This window comes from Syzygium oleosum, unplaced genomic scaffold (genome assembly GCF_021117445.2).
Source record: "Syzygium oleosum isolate NSW1041296 unplaced genomic scaffold, Sole_v2.1 Sole_v2.01, whole genome shotgun sequence".
Taxonomy (NCBI): domain Eukaryota; kingdom Viridiplantae; phylum Streptophyta; class Magnoliopsida; order Myrtales; family Myrtaceae; genus Syzygium; species Syzygium oleosum.
Genome location: NW_026607485.1, coordinates 31,116,721 through 31,137,820, shown reverse-complemented (window position 1 = coordinate 31,137,820; position 21,100 = coordinate 31,116,721). Strand labels below are relative to the sequence as shown.

At 42.2% G+C, this 21,100-nt stretch overlaps 2 protein-coding genes, 1 long non-coding RNA gene and 2 pseudogenes across 3 annotated transcripts; 1 reads left to right on the top strand and 4 right to left on the bottom strand.

The window, feature by feature from the left end:
- Window positions 1-509: 509 nt before the first annotated feature.
- On the bottom strand, window positions 510-3,764 carry LOC130137467 (uncharacterized). The gene is made up of 2 exons (XM_056308824.1): window positions 3,748-3,764; window positions 510-882 (listed from the first exon to the last, which is right to left on the bottom strand). The coding sequence occupies exons 1-2, from the start codon at window positions 3,762-3,764 to the stop codon at window positions 510-512; spliced, it is 390 nt and encodes a 129-aa protein (XP_056164799.1).
- A 757-nt stretch (window positions 3,765-4,521) lies between these two features.
- LOC115664627 (cytochrome P450 81E8-like) lies at window positions 4,522-11,643 on the bottom strand (annotated as a pseudogene).
- Window positions 7,473-7,689, top strand: LOC130137703 (uncharacterized). Its single transcript, XR_008816088.1, has 2 exons — window positions 7,473-7,519; window positions 7,587-7,689. It is a non-coding gene; the product is annotated as an uncharacterized LOC130137703 (long non-coding RNA).
- A 1,076-nt stretch (window positions 11,644-12,719) lies between the features above and the next one.
- Window positions 12,720-14,764, bottom strand: LOC115664628 (cytochrome P450 81Q32-like). The gene is made up of 2 exons (XM_030586533.2): window positions 13,775-14,764; window positions 12,720-13,462 (listed from the first exon to the last, which is right to left on the bottom strand). Exons 1-2 carry the CDS (start codon window positions 14,699-14,701, stop codon window positions 12,851-12,853), a joined length of 1,539 nt encoding a protein of 512 aa, XP_030442393.2. The 5' UTR covers window positions 14,702-14,764; the 3' UTR covers window positions 12,720-12,850.
- Window positions 14,765-16,234: 1,470 nt separating this feature from the next.
- On the bottom strand, window positions 16,235-18,955 carry LOC130137466 (cytochrome P450 81E8-like; annotated as a pseudogene).
- Window positions 18,956-21,100: the final 2,145 nt, after the last annotated feature.

Genomic DNA, 21,100 nt, shown 5'->3' with positions numbered 1-21,100 from the left:
GTGAGTTCCAGGAATCCCTTCAATTTACCTAAGGTGAGTTCTAGGTATTTCTCGGATAACTAAGGTGAGTTCTTCAAGGGCACCTTGCAAGATAAATGACACAAAATAACTTTTTTCAATAGTTGGCAACTGTCACGCCCCGAACTCTACGGTACGCGACAACCCTACCGCGGTCGATTTATTGCGACGTCCCAGGACGCGTCGTCGACCCAGAACCCAAAACAGAGAACAAGGCACACGCGGAAGCAACAATACACCCGTACAAATAAAACACCATGACCAAGGGTAGCACAAATAACAAACAACATTATAAATATACACTTGCATTAACATCAGGGAAACATATACAATATCCATTACGCAAAATACATAATAAACCAAAAGCGGGTCAACGACCACTACTGACAAAAAGGGGTAGGTGGCCCGGGCGGTCAGTCTAAACACTAACCTAAGGAAGGGCTCCGGTCAAAAAGGTATCGGCCCAACCTAACTAGGGTTACGGCTAAACCCTAAGGTACCCAGTCCGGGTCAGATCCCGAGGACTCGGAAGAACTGTCAGACAACTTGGCCTCGGAGTCTATGGAATCCAACTCGGACTCGGCCTCTGCAGACTCGTCCTCAGAATCGCCCTCCTCTGGCTCGCCCTCCGGCTCAGGGTCTTGCTCCATCGGCTCCGGCTCACCATCCGAATCCATAGGCTCCGGGTCAGAATCCCAATCCACCGGCTCCTCATCCATCGGGTCTGACTCGTCGGCCTCCCAGATGACGGGTCCATGTCCATCGTCAGAATCCTCTCCGAATGAGGCCTCGGGGTTCGCCAGATCTCCATCGGCACACTGGGGATCTATATCACCTAGCCCGTTGAACGGGACATCAAAGGTCCTAAGAGGTCCGAAAGTCCCGAAGTAGTCCCTAAAGCACCAACCTATATACTCGTGGGCCTGAAAGTGCTGCTCGCCCACGTCAACCCATACGGTAGTAAAATGTCTAATATACGTATCCCCGTTCCCTACGGGGTACTCGATCACCTCCCGGTCTATCCGGGACGGGATCCCAAAACGGATAGGCACATCTGACATCCTCAAGGCCGGGGGTCTGAAAATGTGGGTTTTAAACAACCGTGAGAATAAATCTCAGCAAGTAAGCCCTCTAAACCTAAACTAGGCTAACATGCACCTCCCGGACAAGCATTAACTAAACAAACAGCCAAGCAATCACATGACTTAGGCCCTCGGTCCAAATCCAACATATTACTGACTCTGCAGGTTAGGCACATAATAATCGCAATAATGGCACAGAACACAACCACGACACTTACACACATATCACATAGCCACGACGTATGTCATGCACATGCTCATACTCATACTCATGCTCATGTCTCATCGATGCACTTTCGCACACTTGCACTCTTGCATACTTGCAATTTACCAAATTCACCGACCCTCGTAAAATGCATCAGGTCCGACCCGCGTAAAACGCATCAGGTCTATCACTTTGAAATCGATCTCCGGCCCGCGTAAAACGCATCAGGCTCATGACACAACCCGCGTTAAACGCATCAGGTTTGCCATCTTCCGGTAGTCCGGGCATCGTCCCGCGTAAAACGCATCAGGACGGGTTCAATACCCCGCGTAAAACGCATAAGGGCTTATAGTGATCACACGTATACACACACCCGATTTTATCTGAACCCCGCGTAAAACGCATCAGGGCGATTAGGTGATCACATGCTCATGTCAGGCACGCATACTCGCACAATTCTCGTACCATGCCAATGCTCAGCATACGAAATGCATGTCCATGAAATTCCGGCACTCGGGCAACCATATGATCCACAATGAGCATCCAATTTCCAAGCATAATCGCATAATCAAGTGAAGCTACAACATACTCAATTTGTGCCTTAGCATGCTCACTTAATCACAACATGTCCAAAGCCACAATTTAACATGCTCAATTAATCGATTCAATCCAATTCAAGCACGACACATAATTCACGCGACTAGGACAATATAATTATGCACACTCGAGGCCCGCCATGCTACTCCATTCTCGGCCACTCTAGGGACACACCATATGGCATCACAACATTCAAAAGGACCAATCACAATTCAGCCAATACAAGGACACTCAAGACCCGAACAGCAATTTCACGATTAATCCCACAACTTAGCCAAATCTTGTCCAATTGAATCCACGTTTGCCGGTCACAACACAGCCCACTCTAGGGCACTAATCCGCCTCCAAATCATCCCATTGGGTCAACCAAATCACCACAACATCAGCCACAACAACCAGCCACTAATTACCCCTAAATTTACCCTAATTAACCCCTAAATTAACCTAAACCTATCTAAAAATGCAAATCAGCCTAATTAGGGTTTAGGGTTAATACTCACCCACTCCTAAGCTCCAACTAGTGGGTTGAACCGGTAGGAAAAATGGGCTGGACGGCGGCGTTCAAGCCGGGCCGACGGCGGCGACGGCGGCTTCCACGGCGGTGGTCGGTGGCGGCGACGGGGGGCGGCGGTTGGTCCCAAACGGCGAGGAAGGGCTGATGGTGATGGTGGTGGGGCGAAAATGAGAGGGTGAGAAGGAGAGAACAAGGTGAGGGCGGCGCGGCCTTGGCGAACGGTTTCCGGCGAGCGGCGGCGGCGGCGCTCCGGCGTGGCTCTCACGGCCAAGGGGAAGGAGGATGGGAGAGAGGGAGTTGGCGTGAGGGAGGGGAAGGAGTGGCCGGAGGTGATGGTGAGAAAAATGAGGGGAGAGAGAGAGAGAGTGAGAGTTTATGCATTATTGGTCTTAGTGGGGTTGGTAAACTACTTCTCCCAAAATGACCATCTTGTCCTCAATCCAAGCGCTAGGATCAAATCTTGCTAAACTATCCAGGGGTAGATTGGTCTACTAATTTTAGCAATAATAGGGCTGATTAGGCTAAATTAAACCCCAAAAATTTCGGAACCCATGCATGGGTTTAGGGACAAAACGGTAATTTTCCGGTCCCGGGCCAAATTTCCAATTTTTGACCCTACCGATCCCAAATATAATTGGCCACACTAATACGACGTCGTCCTTGCAAAAATAGTCGCTTACGTCCATGAAATTCGACACCGAAGTCCGGACTCGATTTCACGATCGATTTTGCTCAAATGCGATTTTAGCGTCTCTCACTGACGGGCGGCTGTTTAGGGGTTACTCGTATCGACCTAGGGTTACTCGAGTCGTGATGATCTCGATTCCCAAGAGAGCACGAGGATTTATCGCTAGTTCCGGGGGTCGCGATCGTTCGGAATAAGTTCGGGATTGTTCGCCACGCGCACTCTCGGTCGTGCGGAATCACCCGCGATCCGATCGTACGTCGTTGGCCAAATCAAATCCGTCACTCTCCTTGGATCGGCCCACATTGGCACAAAATATTTCCGCGTCGTTTCTCGGAATCGGACTCAATTCACGGTCGAGTTCTTGGGTCCACGTACCGTTTTCCTAGTTAGCCATTCCCTATTGGTCAGTGTCCCGAGAATGATCAGTTCCGGGCGAGATTTACTAAAATGAAATGAGAAATAAATATCCATATCATAATCTCGAAAGTCAGTCGAATTCAGGACGTTACAGCAACTAATCGAAGGGAGAGGGGGTGGTGAGCAATTGGAATTGTAATGGCAATCTTACACATGGCACATATTCAACCGTGCGTTGAACGTTGATAATAGATAATGATAGCGTATGCAAACAAGACCTGCTCACCTTGGTTCCTCTCCCATCGCTACATGTGAACTTATCTTCGTGATTTTTGACAATTAAATCAAATTTACGAGCTTCGATTCCCGATTAAGTATGTCAGAGTCCAGGTGGCATCCAGGTGGCACAAAAAATGAGCCAGATGAACATTAGCCACATTGAAAGAAAATTATTAGCTTTGCCTCGTGGATATATAAATCCAATCCATCAGATTTGCCTTATTAGGTGAAATTTACGTGTGGGACTCACAAGATTCAACGAATCATGTACTGTGCCTCCTATACCGGGTATAGTTAATAACTTCCCCAAACTGGCATAGGGTGTTGGCCTCAAAATATTAGTTGCTCCGGATGCAAATGAGCTTAGTTGATCCAAGCCACCCAATCATGTTGATGCTAGGTGGTTCTGAAGCTAAAAGCTAGCATAGGCACTTTTTGAATGGCTGGTTACTGAAGCAAGAATAGTCGGATACCTCGAACAGCAAGTGTTGCCGATGAGGAAAGCCCAATATCAGAAGAAAAAACAGTCTGTCCTGGGAAATAGGGCGTCCACAAATGGATCCTAAACCTTCCGTGTGAAAGGACGTTTGAAAATTGAAGAAGACAACGCAAGCATCCATAGAATGAGCTTTTCACGACGTCCATAGAAAAAAAGAGTGATTTATCGCATTGGTGGTACTTATATCCACAGAGTTATCCACTGAGTAAATGAATATAAGCAACGTACTACACGATGCGACAAATCGAAAGCGAACATTTGAACAAATAAACACTATTCGATAATTAATAACAGTTTGTCACATGATTTAATTGACTAATAAGTCTCAACACACACTCATTTTTAATTAAGATTTTACATCTAGCAAGTTTCATCATATCTCACGATTGATAAAGACATAAAAACAGTTGTACAAGCAATGCATCCACCGTAACTTAATGAACGATTATCTTGGCCGTGATGGTACGTGGTCTGCACATGGCCTCCAAGGGCACCACCCTAGGCATAGTCACGCCTCTTCCTTCAGTCATGTCCACCAATTCCTCGCTCACCCTCTTCCATTCAAAACACTGAACCAACGACCCTAAAGTTAAGCTCACTACCCGGTGAGCTAAGCCCTATCCAGGACATGCCCGCCTTCCAACCCCAAAGGGCAACAGCTTGTAAGGCTCAACTTCACCATTTTCAAACCTCTCTGGCCTAAAACCCTTCGGGTCATCCCACAGTTTCGGGTCCCTATGAATGGCCCATGCGTTGACCAGTACCGTGGTGTCACGAGGGACATTGTATCCACCTATGGAGCAATCCTCGGAGGACATGTGAGGGACTAAAAGTGGAACCGCCGGATGTAATCGCAAAGTTTCGGATATGATGTTTTGTAGATAGGGAAGCTTGGAAGTGTTTGGTTCATCTATCAATTGTTGCTCACCAATTGCATTATCGAACTCCTCGGCAGCTTCTTCAGAGTGTGAGGATGATTTAGTAACTCCGACATCGCCCATTCAAGCGTCACAGCTGTGGTGTCGGTGCCGGCTAAAATCATAACCTATGTATTGTATAAAAAAAATAAAATAAGAGATGTAGATATGGCATCAAGCAATCCTATATTAATTAGAGCCCCCATTCAAAAATTTTGATTTGCATCTAACCCGATTCATGATAAAGTTTTATATAAGTCCAGGATTTAATTATCTCAATAATTTGTTTCCCAAAAAAAGAGATCTATTTGATAATTGACTTCTAATGATGAATTTTTTTTATAAATTACACTTTCATATGAATAAAAGATTTCATCTTATAAAAGAACTTTTCCTCTTGCCTACCGCACAGTAAATGAATGCAATTGAACGTCATGCATGGAGCCACGTATATCCTTATCTAGTCATCGAGCAAAAGTTGCCCTCAGAAGTCGGACAAGTAAGGGTGCGCATGATAACCATTCTGTTCCAGAATGAGTTCCTGAAACAGAAATAGATTTTTCTATTTCTGGCAAGGATGAGTTTCTGAGAAAAGAAACCCGTTTGATAACGACAAAAAATTTCTATTTCTGGAACAGAAACCCGTTTGATAACAACACAAAATTTCTATTTCCTGAAACAAAAACCCGTTTGATAAACAACACAAAATTCTATTTCTAGGAACATAAATCATTTTTTTAGAAATGGAATAAAAATAATTAGAAAATCTGAAAAATTCATAAAAATCTAAAAAAAAATTCAGAAAATCCAAAAAAATTGAAAAATTCTAGAAAAATTCATCAAAATGTCGAGAAAATAAAAAAAAAATTCAGATTTCGGGAAAATAGGAAATTTATTGAATTTTTTTTAAAAAAAATCAAGAAATCAAAATTTTCAAAACTTCACATAATTGCTTAGAATACCTGTTGCCACCCATTTTTTGAGTAAATTTTAATTTTTTTGAGATGCCCAAAAAAATAAAAAAAATAAAAAACTTCAAAACTTCACAGGATAGCTTAGAATACCCGTGGCCAACCATTTCGAGTGAAATTTAATTTTTTTGAGATTCCCAAAAAAAATCAAAAAATAAAAAATTTCAAAACTTCACATAATGGCTTAGAATACCTGTGGCCACCCATTTTGAGTGAAATTTTAATTTTTTTAGGTGCCGAAAAAAAAATTTCAAAACTTCACAGAATGGTTTAGAATACCTGTGGCCACCCACTTTGAGTGAAATTTAAATTTTTTTAGATGCAAAAAAAAAAATTCAAAACTTCACATAATGACTTAGAATACTTCTGGCCACTCACTTTGAGTAAAATTTAAATTTTTTGAGGTGCCCAAATGGTATTTTTGATTATTTGCTTTTTTAATTTTTATTTCGTCACCTAAAAAAAATTAAATTTCACTCAAAGTGGGTGGTCACAGGTATTTTAAGCCATTTTGTGAAGTTTTGAATTTTTTTACTATTTTTATTTTTTTTCGGCACCTAAAAAAATTTAAATTTCGCTCAAAGTGGGTGGCCACAGGTATTCTAAACCATTCTGTGAAGTTTTGAAGTTTTTTATTTTTTTATTTTTTTTCGGCAACTAAAAAAATTTAAATTTCGCTCAAAGTGGGTTGCCACAAGTATTCTAAGCCATTATGTGAAGTTTTGAAATTTCTGATTTTTTTATTTTTTTTGGGAATCTCAAAAAAATTAAATTTCACTCGAAATGGTTAACCACGTGTATTCTAAGCTATTCTGTGAAGTTTTGAAATTTTTTATTATTTATAATTTTTTTTTGGCATCTCAAAAAATTTAAAATTTACTCAAAAAGTGGGTGGCCACATGTATTCTAAGCAATTCTGTGAAGTTTTGAAATTTTTGATTTCTTGATTTTTTTTTGAAAAAATTCAACAAATTTCCTATTTTCCCGAAATCTGAATTTTTTTTTATTTTCTCGACATTTTAATGAAATTTTCTGGAATTTTTCAATTTTTTTGGATTTTCTGAAATTTTTTTGAGATTTTTAGGAATTTTTCGGATTTCTAATTTTTTTTGTGTTTTTTGAAGAGAAAGAGTTCTCTCAGAAATGATTCTGATTTTTGTTCAAGAAATAGAAAACCTACTTTTTTTTTGTTCTGATTTTTGGTCTAGAATCGGTTCTGGAACAAAAAATTGTTCCAGAAATAGAAAAATGAAATTGCGTTACCAAACGGGTTTCTGGTCCAAAACTATTTCTGGGAACAGAAAACTAGTTTTGGACAGAACCAGAATGATTACCATACGCTACCTAAGTTTCTCATTATTCTGACCTAACCAACAGGGAAATGGAACCCAGGTCACAGAATATTAAATGTGGGAAATGGCCTATATCATCTTGTCAGAGGACAGGAAATGGAGCCCAGGTCACAGAATATTAAATGTGTGAAATGGCCTACATCATCTTTTCAGATGAAAGTTTTAAAGAAAGCATGAAATACCATCATTTTCATAAATAAAAGTCTGAAATGGATTTGTTTAATAAGAGCCTGACTTTCTAAAAGCATTTTCATCATTTACTTTTTTCTGAATTGTTCCCTTTTTTTTTTTTCCTTTTTTTCTTTCTTCACTAGTGATGCTCAGAGACAGGTGGGCGAGGGACGACCTCGCCTAGGCAAGGCATCCCTTGTCCACCATAGGCGAGGTTGGCCCTCACCAAATTTGGGCGAGGGTCACCCTCGCCGGCCACAGGCAAGGTTGGTTCTTGCCAGATTTGGGCAAGGTGGCCGGCGAGAGTTTGTAAGCCCTTACTGGAAAGAGAAAAAAAAGAATAGAGAAAAATTAAAAATTAAAAAATAAATTAAAAAATTTCCTTTGAACGAAAATGCTCCAGCCTCTGATTATTCTGACCTAACTGGGAAATGGAGCCCAGGTCACAGAATATTAAATGTGTGGAATGGCCAAGATCATCTTTTCTATTATCTCCAATGAACTTTCCTCCACGTGAGAGTCCTATTCCTGATACAACCTCAAATAATGGACTCAGTAACGTCAATTATTGGATTTAGTGTGGTACAATTTTCGTTGCTCTATTCAATTTAGGATCATTGACAAATTTTACGAAGTTTATGATTGAATTAGTCGTAGTATAATAGATTTATGACTTTTTGGATAATTATCCCTGATTATTCTTGTATCTATATCTAAGAGATATCCCGAGCAATTTTCGTTTATAGGCCGTCGACCCACCATTTAATTTACCTTCCAAATTAATTACTAAAATCCGCTAGACATCAAGCATCAAGCATGTAAGATAAACAATTACCAGTCTCTTTGTTCATAGGGAAAAAGCCTACTTGATACGTCCAAGAAATTACAATGCTAACTTCATAAATCGGGTAGCTAGTTATGAATTCGGGTGGATGATCTAAGCATGGATATATTAGCACATGATAAGGATCATATAGAAAGAATTTTGGTTATCTACGTACCAGCATAAGCCCTTTAATAATCTGGTCAGTGTAATACTCCGGTTGTGACTCCTGCAACGACAGCAAGTGATCCACCATAGTGTTCTTGCTCTCTAAACCACCACAACCACCATTTCTATCATTTTCTCTGTGTTCTTCAATCAACTTTTGCAAGAACTCGTCCATTCTCTTGCTCAGCCTCAACAGTCTCCTCTCGAATCCCCTGAAGACCCACCTCAAAATCCCCAAGTAGTCCCCTGGATTCGAAGCCCCGCCATAGCTCATGATCTCCTTCACCATCTCCCGGAATGACGCCGCCTCCTCGATGTCGCTCACGTCCTAGCCGTAGTATCTTTTCCCGGCCACCATCCGCACTATGATGTTGAATGTCAATTCGGAGAACATCGATTTCAGCTCCACCTTTGCGAAGAACTCAGCAGACGCTTGATCGCAGGATGATATCTTGTGGAGTTTTAGGAGGAGCCGCTTGATTTCGTCCCTCCGGATGGACAACAAGCCATTGAGGCGGGTGGAGGAGAAGATCTCAAGGGCACAGATGCGGCGTAGGTTGCGCCAGTGGTTGCCGTAAGGGGAGGAGATGACGATTGTGTTGTTGTAGCCGAGGTGCTTGTTGATGAGAAGAGCTGGGCGGCTGGCGAGCACAATGTCGTTAATGGTGAAGCACTCTTTGGCAGCTTCTGCTGACGAGACGATGACCATCCGGCGGGAGCCGAAGTGGAGAGAGAAGATGGGGCCGTAGGTTTGGGAGAGTGCATGGAGGGTGTGGTGGAGGGGGAATTTCAAGAGGTGGAGGTGGCCGATGATGGGGATGGTAGGTGGACTTGGTGGGAGGTTTTTGGGTTGGTTCAGCCATCGCGATAAGAGTTTGAGAGCGATGAGGAGGAAGAGAGCTAGAGCAAAGAAGGTGAGGATGGAGAAAGTTCCATGTCTGATTTGAATTTTGGAAGAGTTTGGACAGGATAAGCAAGATGGATGTACTATGTTCTTTTGCCAGCCACTAATTGATGTACACAAAAATGATTGATGTACTATACTTAGGACATTGGGAAGCAATGCTTTTACGAGTGGGTCACAGAAAAGTATAATTACAAAATGAGTTTTTATTATATCAACTTTTTAGAGATTATGAAGTTCATATAAAATTCAAAGGATTCATCGTTGTCAATGATCACCGTAACTGTGCTTGTAAATGTTACCGTTAGCTGGTACAATAGTCAACTATAGTATTAAGCAAGTTGATGCGACGAGGCAAATTGAAAGTATTTACTAAATGAAGTGACAACGACTATTGCAGTTGACGATCATTGCAATTCATTAATTTGAAACGTATCAAAATTTCTCAACACTAGTCATGGCCAATCATTGGTTTTTGTATTATAATTATGGTTTGATGGGTGACTTTGGTAAGAGTTATTCTGATGTGGACTAAATTAATTGATATTGTAATTTACTATTTTACGGAATTGGTTTTATAATATAAGATTTAAAAATTATTAATTAGTCTCATATGGGACTGGCTAGTGTGAGCCGAGTAAGGCTTGACCCATGATGAGACGACCCGACTTAAAATTCTATAAATAGTGTTCAAATCTCTCCTCTAACCCTGATGTACAAATTATCTCACATAAGGAGCATTCGCTGTTGCAAGGGACAATCTTATTGAGCTAGTAATATCGTCGTTATTCCGTATCAAGAACGATAGATTTCAAATCATGTGCGCAAATCTCTTTTACTCGATTACTATATTCTAGATTCTAGTTATAGAGATCTTGGATATCTCTTTTACTCGATTACTATATTCTAGATTCTAGTTATGGAGATCTTGGGTACCGTTTTCGCGGCCAACAACTTATGTAGAATAATCTAATCTGATTTTTGAGAAAGGCGTGGCTTCATATTCCGCCACCCAAAGTTTTGCTTGGAAATCGCATGCATGGACGCGGATCCAGCTTTCTCTTGGTTTAGTGGAATTACGCGGTGCTTTAAACAATCAATGAAAGTGACTGGATAGGCGTAGATATCTAAGAAGTATCCATCTTAATTATACCTAGACAAGAAATTAAATCCGGTGCCCCCAGTAGCTCCAACTAGTGGCGCAAAAACAATGGCCATTCCACATCCAGGCTCCTGCAATCATATCCCGAGAAAAACAGACAAGCGAACTTACGAAGTCACAGAGTCAGAGATGAATTCTACCAGACAACAATGAAATGCTCAAGATGAAGCCGCATGAAAACATCATTAAGATGTATACGCACCACACAGACATCCTCAATGGTCTCGCTAGCCAAGGGTAGACCTACACAAACACAGAAGATGCTACTTTGAGCCGTTTCCATGGAGTGGAGTAATGTGAAAACCTCCATTCGGAAAACTCTCAGGAGTCAACCTCTCTTAATGCACGAGGCTTATTGATACTCTAATGGAGTACAGCATTAAGCTTGAGAACGAGGAACATTACTCCAGAATGTAAAACATCATTGTCTCCATTTGTTTCATGGAAAATATTTTCCTTATTTTCTGGCGTTTGGATCACTTATGAAAATATGTTAATGGAAAATTTATACTTAAATTTAGAAAAATAATTTTCTTTTTAAAAAATCGAAAATCAATTTTTAAAATATGATTAGATATCGGCACTTGGACTAGAAACTCTACATTTGGGCACAGGAATCCCAATGCTTGCTCCTGTGCTCCTAGCATCATCCCCAGGTTGGGGCCGGGTCCGGTCAGGGTCCATCGAGGCCAAGCCCAAGTCCAAAAAGGCCGGGTCCGGAACCCCAGTGCTCAAGCCCAGGTCCATAGAGGTTGAGCTCGGGACACCAATGCCCGTGGCCGACCTAGGACCCGTGACCCTAGTGATAGTGCCTAGGTCCTTGGCGCTTGGGCCCATGTCCTTTGAGGCCGCGCCTGTGTCCATTGAGGTCAGGCTCGGGACCTTGGGGCCCGAGCTTGGGTCTATCGAGGCCGGGCCCATGTCCTCGGCACCCATGCCCGTGTCCATCAAGGCTGGACCCGGCACCTTGGTGTCCTTGCCTAGCCCAGACCCCAGTGCCCATGCTCGAGTCCCCGACGCCTAGGCCCATTGGGTCCATTTACGATGGGTCCGTGACGCTAGTGCCCACCCCGATCAATCAAGGCTAGGCTTGAGACCCACGTGCCTACGTCTAGGTCCATCGAGGCCCGACTCGTGTCCATTAAGTTCGGGCCCGAGACCTCAATGCCTGAACCCGAGCCCCCATTACCCATGCCCGAGTCCATTGAGGTCGGGATTGAGACTCCGAAGTCTGTGCCTTGGTCCCTGGTGCCAGGGTCGGGGTCCATCGCGGCCGGACCTAGGACCCTAGTGCCTATATCTGATTTCTCGACTGCTATATGTGCAAGTCACTAGCGCCCAAATAATCGATGTTTATTTAGAAAAATCAAATCAGATTTTTCTTATTCAATGATGACAAATATTTTTCAGTTCATTTTCAGGTTTCAGCCAAATATTGAAAAATATTGTCATTTTCCTAAAAAAATGTTTTTCAAAAAAGTCATAATTTTCAAACGGAGCCTTAATGCTAATGATGCTGGTGCAGAGGACCAATTCTAGAATGATGTATATGTGCCCGAACAACCATGTGCCGTCGAGCTTAGCTGTTGTATAATGCAGAGGCCAAGCTATTATTCCTTTCTCGTCTCATGTCTGCGCTGAAGTTGTCTTATTGTAAGCACAAAGACTGCCACATAATTGAACAATCTCCAGTGACAAAAGTTGTTGGAGAGTTCCTTGATGTTCCTTTTTAGCAGGGAAAAAGAGAGAGAGAGAGGAAAAAGAGAAAGTTCTGGCCAGCAGCAATGTTCTGAGAACAAGTCCTAAAGCTTCGTCGCCCTCTTCAATCCAATCAGCAACTTGATTGGTGACAAAGTGTAGAGTAATTAACCTTGACATTTTGCAGGATATGTATCTTTTATGAGTAATGCTACATAATTGAAGTGGTATACTAAGCGGTGTAACAAATCGTAAGCGATCATATGAACAAATGAACTTAGTTAAATAATTAATAACAGCTTGCCACGTCACTCCATACATTAATTTTATACACAATTCTCACAACACAACATTATTTGATTAAAGTTTACATCTATCAAGTTTCGTTACATTTCAGGATTGGTAAAAATATAAACAGTAGGAAAAGCAACGTGTCCATCGTTACTCACTGATCGATAATCTTGGCCATGATCATACGAGGTTTGCACATTGCCTCCAAGGGCACCACCTTAGGCATAGTTGCGCCTCTTCCTTCAGTCATGTCCACTAATTCCTGGCTGACTCTCTTCCATTCAAAACACTGAACCAAAGAGCCTAAAGCTAAGCTCACGATCCGTTGAGCTAAGCCCGCTCCGGGACATGCCCACCTTCCGCACCCGAACGGCAAGAACTTGTACGGACCAACTTCACCATTTTCAAACCTCTCTGGCTTAAAACTAGTCGGGTCATCCCACAATTTCGGGTCCCTGTGGATGGCCCATGCATTGACTAGTACAATGGTGAGATGAGGAACATCGTATCCACCTATTGAGCAATCCTCGGAGGACATGTGTGGTACAAGAAGTGGAGCTGATGGATGTAATCGCAGTGTTTCGGATATAATGCTGTGGAGATAGGGAAGCTTCGATGTGTCGGCTTCGTCTATCAATTGTTGCTCGCCAATTACATTATCCAACTCCCGCGCAACTTTATTCAAAGCATAAGGATAATTGAGTAACTCCGACATTGCCCATTCAAGTGTCACGGCTGAAGTGTCGGTACCGGCTAAAATCATAACCTATGTATAGCAGAGAAAAAGAAAGTAAGAGATAAATTATTGATATGAATCTATTGTAGCTGTGGCCTTCAAATTTTGACTTATACTCTTATAAAAGGAAAAGACTTGGGACTCGATGTGCATTTTAATGTTGATTGTAGTGCATTTGAATGTTGGCAAACCGCCCTTCTATTTGGTATTTTATTTTGACTTATTTTAGAAAACTATTATTAGAAGTGACAAATCCAAATTAACGGACAAATTGTAATGGAGATATACTTCGTTCTCTTTCCCTTTCAAATAGATTTTTGTATTGAAAGCTACAAGCCGTACCAGAATAAGCCCTTTAATAATCTGGTCAGTGTAATCCTCCGGTTGTGACTCTTGCAACGACAGCAAATGATCCACTATAGTGTTCTTGCTCTCTGAACCACCACAAACACCATTTTTATAACTTTCTCGGTGTTCTTCAATCAAATTTTGCAAGAACTCGTCCGTTCTCTTGCTCAGCCTCAACACTCTCTTCTCGAAACCCCTATAGACCCAACTCAAAACCCCCAAGAAGTCCCCCGGATTTGAAGCCCCGCTGTACCTCAAGATCTCTTTCAGTATTTCCTGGAAGGACGCTGCCTCCTTGATGTTGCTCACGTCGTCGCCGTAGTATCTCTTCCCAGCGACCATCTGCAATATGATGTTGAACGTCAGCTCTGAGATCATTGATTTCAGCTCGACCTTTGTGAAACCCTCATCAGGCGCTTGATCGCTGGATGAGGTCTTGTGGAGTTTTAGGAGAAGCCGCTTGATTTCGTCCCTCCGGATGGGCAAGAAGCTGTTGAGGCGGGTGGGGGAGAAGATCTCAAGGGTGCAGATGCGGTGGAGGTTGCGCCAGTGGTTGCCATAAGGGGACGCGAGGACGGTGGTGGAGTTGTAGGCTAGGTGCTTGTTCATAAGAAGGTCGGGGCGGTTGGCGAGGACTTTGTCGTTCGCAGTGAAGCACTCCTCAGCGGCTGCCGCTGACGAGATGATGACCACCCGACGGGAGCCAAAGCGGAGGGAGAGGATGGGGCCGTAAATTTGGGAGAGGGCGTGGAGGGTGTGGTGTAGGGGGAATTTCAGGAGGTGGAGGTGGCCGATTATGGGGATGGTAGGTGGACTTGGTGGGAGGTTCTTGGGTCGGTTTAGCCATTGCGACAAGAGTTTAAGAGTGATGAGGAGGAGGAGAGCCAGAGGAAAGAAGGTGGAGGATGGAGAAAGTTCCATCCTCAGGTTTAAATTTAGGATGAGTTTGGACAGGATGAGCAAGATTGGTCTGCTATGTTTCTCCCAGCCACCAACTGAGGGAAAGAAAATGGTTGATGTACAACATATATAGCAAAATTGGGAAGTAGTGCTTTTAGGAGCAGGTCACAGAAAAGTTTGCTCGTAGAATAAGATATCATTGTCCCCACGAGTTATATCTGGCGTGGTCTCATTGTCCGAGTCATGAAGTTATGTCAGCTGTGGAGATCCAATCGGAATTAATTCTTCTAGATAACTAGATGAATTGATAACAACAATTGCAGTTAAAGATCATTGCAATTTAGCGGTTGGAAACGTATCCAAACGGAAAAAAGATATTTCGCAAAGCAATCAATCAAACAATGAAAGGAACAGAATACACGTATTTTCTTGTGATTAGAATCTTGTTAAATTAATCAGATGTTAAGTGATGTCCCCTAGATGAGGAAAACCAACACAAGTCATTACTAATTTTTGGTTGATATATTATTATTATTATTATAATGGGCTGATGGGTGACTTCTTTAGAATAATGTAAGAAGCTGATTTGATGAAGGAGTCGTGGCTTCATATTCACCCCTTCTCTTGCTTTAGTGGAATTACGTGGTGCTTTGAACAACCAATGAGAGTGACTTGATAAGCATGTATATCTAAGAGCTTGGATAACTTGATTTTGCTTAAATTCGACCTTGATTTCAAAGATGTCAATAGCTCTCATTACTTTATATTAGAGAGATCTAATATAATGGTAATGATATCCGACTGTTATTAAATTTGTAATTTCATCACTCACAGAAAAATTCAAAGGCAGTAAAATCTCTCATGCATGTTTTTGTGAAGAAGTTTTAACTTATGAAAAATAAAACACTTTATTTATTTCAAAATAATGGATCATGTTGATTTTTGTTTTTAAAATAATTGATTGTGTCTATAGCAATTCAAATGGTGTTTTCACGTGAAAAACTAATATTTTACTTTCAAGAACAGAAAAAGTAAACATAACCAAACGGCCTATTACTTTTATCTTTTACCTCAAATATGTGTTCATCAATTCATATAATCTTCGAGCTCCATGTATGTGATTGGACCTAAAAAATGTAATATCGCTTCTCAGTCTCCTATCGTAACCATCTTTAGGGTTGCCACTTATATAATTTTCTGCTGCCACGTTGGCATTCTCTAGAAGAAGGATTTTGACTGCATGGTTTAGAAGAGGGGTTTGGGACTCGATTGATTTTTTTCTCCAATATTGGAGTGCGAACATTTCACCTATGTCTAATTTCGTGTTAAAGAGACTACCTCTCTCCATAGTCGTTGAAAAAAGGGCCTGCAATGTCCACCAAATATGCATATTTCTTTAGCTGCGCTTATGAACTGAAACAAAAGCATTCAATGCTAGCACACGATTACATCATCAAAACCAACCTGTTATTGAAAAAACTACATCGTAAATGGGCCACCCTTGTTATTGAAAACTACAACGTAAATGGGCCACCCTCATATATCATTAGATGATTAAAACAGAACTCTATTCGTCATTTCTCGGGCTTTGCATAAAGCTTCCAATGGCTTTTCTTTGGGCATTGTTAGACCTTCAGCCTTCCCCATGTCAACTTCCTCTTCACCAATCCTCTTCCATTCAAAGCATTGAATGAGCGAAGCCAAAGTCAAGCCCACCACTTTATGAGCCAAAGGTGCACCGGGGCATGCTCTCCTCCCCATCCCAAAAGGCAACATCAACCTATTCATTTGGCCATCACCACTTTCAAACCTTTCCGGCTTGAAGGCCATTGGATCGGGCCACTGTTCGGGGTCTCAGTGAATGGCCCAAGCATTAATCAGCACGATTGTGCCATGGGGCACGTCGTAACCTCCTACTATGCACTCATCCGATGAGTAGTGAGGTATCAGAAGTGGCGCAGGTGGGTGTAAGCAAAGCGTCTCAGAGATAATGTTTTTAATAGAAGGTCGCTTCAAGAGATCCGATTCGTCAACCAAACGATCTTGGCAGTGTGTGTCAATCTCTGTTTTTGCCTTTTCTAAGATGTTGGGATGGTTGAGCAAATTGTTGAGCGCCCACTCAATTGTGATAGATTGTGTATCAGTTCCAGCAATTAGTAGTATCTGCTTATTTAAAATTGTGACATTAAATTCAAGTCTTCTTTGAGGCTCACAAAGAAACCTAGCGAAATACACCATATCATGACTTCTTGGATTGTGTAACTCATATTTTAGTCAATTTTCATCCATTGCCAGTGATTTGGATATTAGTTAATTTTTCAAACTACAACTATCCATATCTTCTTCAAATAGTTAAATATGCATATCAACAATAAAGGAGATAGATTATGCAACAAATAAGTACCACAGGTTGTGTAGTATATAAAAATCCTAATTTTCATCATAACTTTGGTAAGGTTTTCATTTAAGCAATGGTTGATTCTTGAAGAGAAATGATTAAGTGACGGTCCTTAATCCATTCTGAGATTAACATGTTATGGACCACAAAAAAATAAATAATAAATAATTATAAATTGTTGTGGGATCGACTTATATAAAAATTTGTTGCTCACAACATACTGTTACTCTCACAGTGGCCCAAAAACTGTTATTCAGCTCAAATACTATTATTAAAAAATTACCAACTTACAAGGAGAATCGCTAAAATGGAAATTAAAACAAAATTGAGAAAGGGCCGATCATAATAATCTAGAAGCTGCAGATCTAGATTAAATACAAGATCGAAAATTTCAGAATATTGATTCTACCTAGACCTATATCGTTCAGCTTAAAATACTTGAGATTACAACAATAATGGAAGAAGATTTGATTTATGTAAGGAAAATTCGAAAAGTAGGTCCACCCCGTAGCAATTTATGAAAACCGTACTGTGAATTGAATAGCCAAATCGACATATGAATGGTTTAGTATTATCTTACAAAACACAAATTCTTTAGTTCTGAACTGAATTGACACACAAGACTCGAGAACTATCTACTTTTAATTTTTCATGACATGAATACCGATACATTATGCAGAATGTATAGGAAAATAGCATGTTTCAAAACACAACTTTATCAATCTAGAGGACCACGCTCAAATCACACGCAGCTCATCAACAAGTAGAACCCGAGAAAGAACAAAAGAGATCAAACAGGCAACCACCCAAACCAACCGAAAAACCTCTCCAGACATGAAAAGAAATACTCACCAGCACGAACCCCTTGATGATCTCGTCCGTGTAATACTCCGGGTGCGACGCCTGCTCCACCAGTAAGTGATCGATCATGCTCTTCTTCTCCTCCTCACTCTCCTTCTTCTTCCGGTGCTCGTTGATCAGCCCCTGCAAGAACCCATCCTTCTTCTTCCGGTGCTCGTTGATCAGCCCCTGCAAGAACCCATCCGTCTTCTTCCCAATCTTGAACATCCTCTTCAGGAACCCATCGTAGTCGATCCACCTCAGTGGAGGCAGGTAGTCCCCCGCGTATGAGATCCCCGAGAACCTCACGAGCTCCCGGATGATGTCCCTGAACTTCACCACCTCCTCCACGTCGCTCAAGTCCTCCCCGCAGTACCTCTTCCCCGCCAACATCCTCATGATCACGTTGAACGTCAGCTCCGTCAGCGCCGCCCTCGGCTCCACCCTCGCGAAGCCGCCGCCACTTTGGCACAAGAGTAGCTTCCTCAGGAGGCGCTTGACCTCATCCTTACGAATGCCAAGCGACACACTGAGGCAGCACGAGGAGAAGATCTCGACAGCGCAGATGCGGCGGAGGTTGCGCCAGTGATCGCTGTAGGGGGCAGTCATTAGGGTGGTGTAGTTGTACCCGATATGCTTATTCACGATGGACTGGGGTCGGTTCGCAAGGACAATGTCGTTCTGGGTGAAGAATTCCTCGGCAATGGACGCAGAGGAGACAACGACGACAGGGCGGGCGCCGAAGCGGAGGGAGAGGACGGGGCCGTAGGCTCGGGAGAGGGCGAGGAGGGTCTCGGGGATGGGCTGCTTGAGGTGGTGGAGGTGGCCGATGATGGGGAGGGAAGGTGGGCTTGGAGGGTGGTTCTTTTTGGGCGTTCTTTTGATTAATCTGCGCAAGAGCTTGTGACTGAGTGCGTTGATTATTAGAGAGGTTGTGAACAAGAATAGCAAGCTGTGATTCTCCATTTTTGTTTGGTTTTCGCCCGATTGAAGTTGATTTTTGGGGATGATGGTGGGGGTATTAATGAAGGGGTCAATGAAAGGGGTCGTCTTGTTGACTCAGGAGCTTGCTGTGAATGTGGATATTTATAGGGTCCGACTAGCAGATAGCGATGCCCTTATCTTAATTTTTGACGGAGCTTTGTTGGCCGCATGTTTGAGTTTGTAAGAGATGGGCAGCCGGCAATGAGATCCTTCAGTCCATAACAGATGGAACTGCCGCTTGTAAACGGTAGATATTACTCAAAAACCAACTAATAACAACATATAATTGTTCAAAAAACCATGAAAATGAATATCTAGCGGAAATTAAAATAATGTGTAATGTCGCTCCTGAATTTTTAATTTGGTCAATGTTGTCCATGAACTATTAGTAAACGTTTAATGTAGGCCTTCCATTCGCTCAAACTACAAGCCGGACGTTATTTTTTTTTTTTTTTGGTCGAAGAAACAAATAAATTCATTTACGGAGGAGATCTGAAGAGTCCAAAACAAGGAGAATCTAAGCATAAGAGAGCCCAAAGGGCTTGCATGGGGAGCAGAGAGCCAATATTGTGGAAGAGAGCCAAGATGTTGGGTCTTTGCGATCCAATCGGCAGTTGCGTTTAAAGCCCGCGGACAATGGTCTATGCGGATTGAGGGGTGAGCTTTGAGGAGTTGAAGACAATCCATGATAAGGAGTCGCTCTTCCCAGTTGTATAAATCTACAGACCCACTTCTCAACGCTTCAACAAGATCCACACGGTCGGACTCCACTATTAAGTTATCAGTTATGTCTTCGATCGACGCTACAATTTGGAGTGCTTCCAGGACGGCTAGGCTTTCAGCTTGAGAGATAGAGGAGACCTTCACCGATTTTGCGAAGCTGTGACAATTGTGCTAGTGTAATCTCGACATATACCAGCTATGACGCCATCCGCAGATCCATCAACTAAGGAGGCATCGACATTAAACTTTAGGACTTTCTCTCCGCGGCATCCATGTCCGTGACTCAGTAAGAGTAGGATTTGTCCTCATTTCAGGTTTGTGGGGTTCCATTTTCGTAATTCTCTTGCAAGAAAAGTGATGATTCTCTGTTTCTTTGGCATTTGGATGTATACCCGAAAACGAGTTATTTCGAGATTTCCAGATATTCCACAGAGAAGATGACACTAGAGACAGGGAGGTAAATCAGCCTTTTTTCCAGCAAATTGCATTAACCATACATCAATTCTTGTGATCTCTTGGTGGTTGATTAGCAGCTTCATGTGAAGGTCATCCTGCATATTGTGTCCAAGGACAAAGCGAAAGATGTGCTCAATCGTCTCCTTTTCCGTCGACAGAGCGGGCATAACGGATCAGGTATAATATTCCTCTTCCATAGATTCTCTTTTGAAGGGATTGCATTAGTACAAAGAGACCACATAAAGACTTTTACCTTATGGAAAATCTGCATATCCCAAATAGCTCTCCAAAGTGTTTTAGGAATTTGGTATGAAGAGGAAGTTTGTTCAGTGTTGCGCTTCTGTTCAATCTCTGTTCTGATCATGTTGTAGCCATTTTTAACAGTATAGTGGCCTGATTGGGTACCCATCCACACTAATTTATCCTGAGCGTAGGAAGGTCTAATTGGAATTGTTTGAATCTCTTGCACTAACTGATCATCAAAGAGCTCCTCTATTTTTTTTGTATTCCACTTTCCTTCCTCAGCTAAGATCAATTCTGACACCATGATAGGGTCATTTCTATTTGCTGGTCCACCAATTACTCCTCGTTTTAGCCATTTTTGCTCCTTGATTTTTACTGATTTTCCGTTCCCAATCGACCACATAACAGAATTGGCAATAGAATCCCTCCCTAATAACAAACTCTGCCATCCCCAAGATGGTCTGGAACCTCGTTTGACTTGCCAATAATCTCCTCGAGGAAAGTAAACACCTTTGAATAGCTTGCTCAAGAGGGATGCAGGATTCTGCGAAAGTCGCCATGCTTGTTTACCGAGCATAGCCTTATTAACTGAAATAAGATCTCTAAACCCCATACCTCCTTTGTCTTTCCTCATCTTTAGGATGTCCCATTTTTTTCCAATGAAGTCCTGTTTTGGAAGCAGTAGATTTCCACCAAAAGTTTGCGATCTTTCTCTCAATAGCTTTACAAACAAAGATGGGTATTTTGAAGATCGACATAGCATAGTTGGGAAGGGC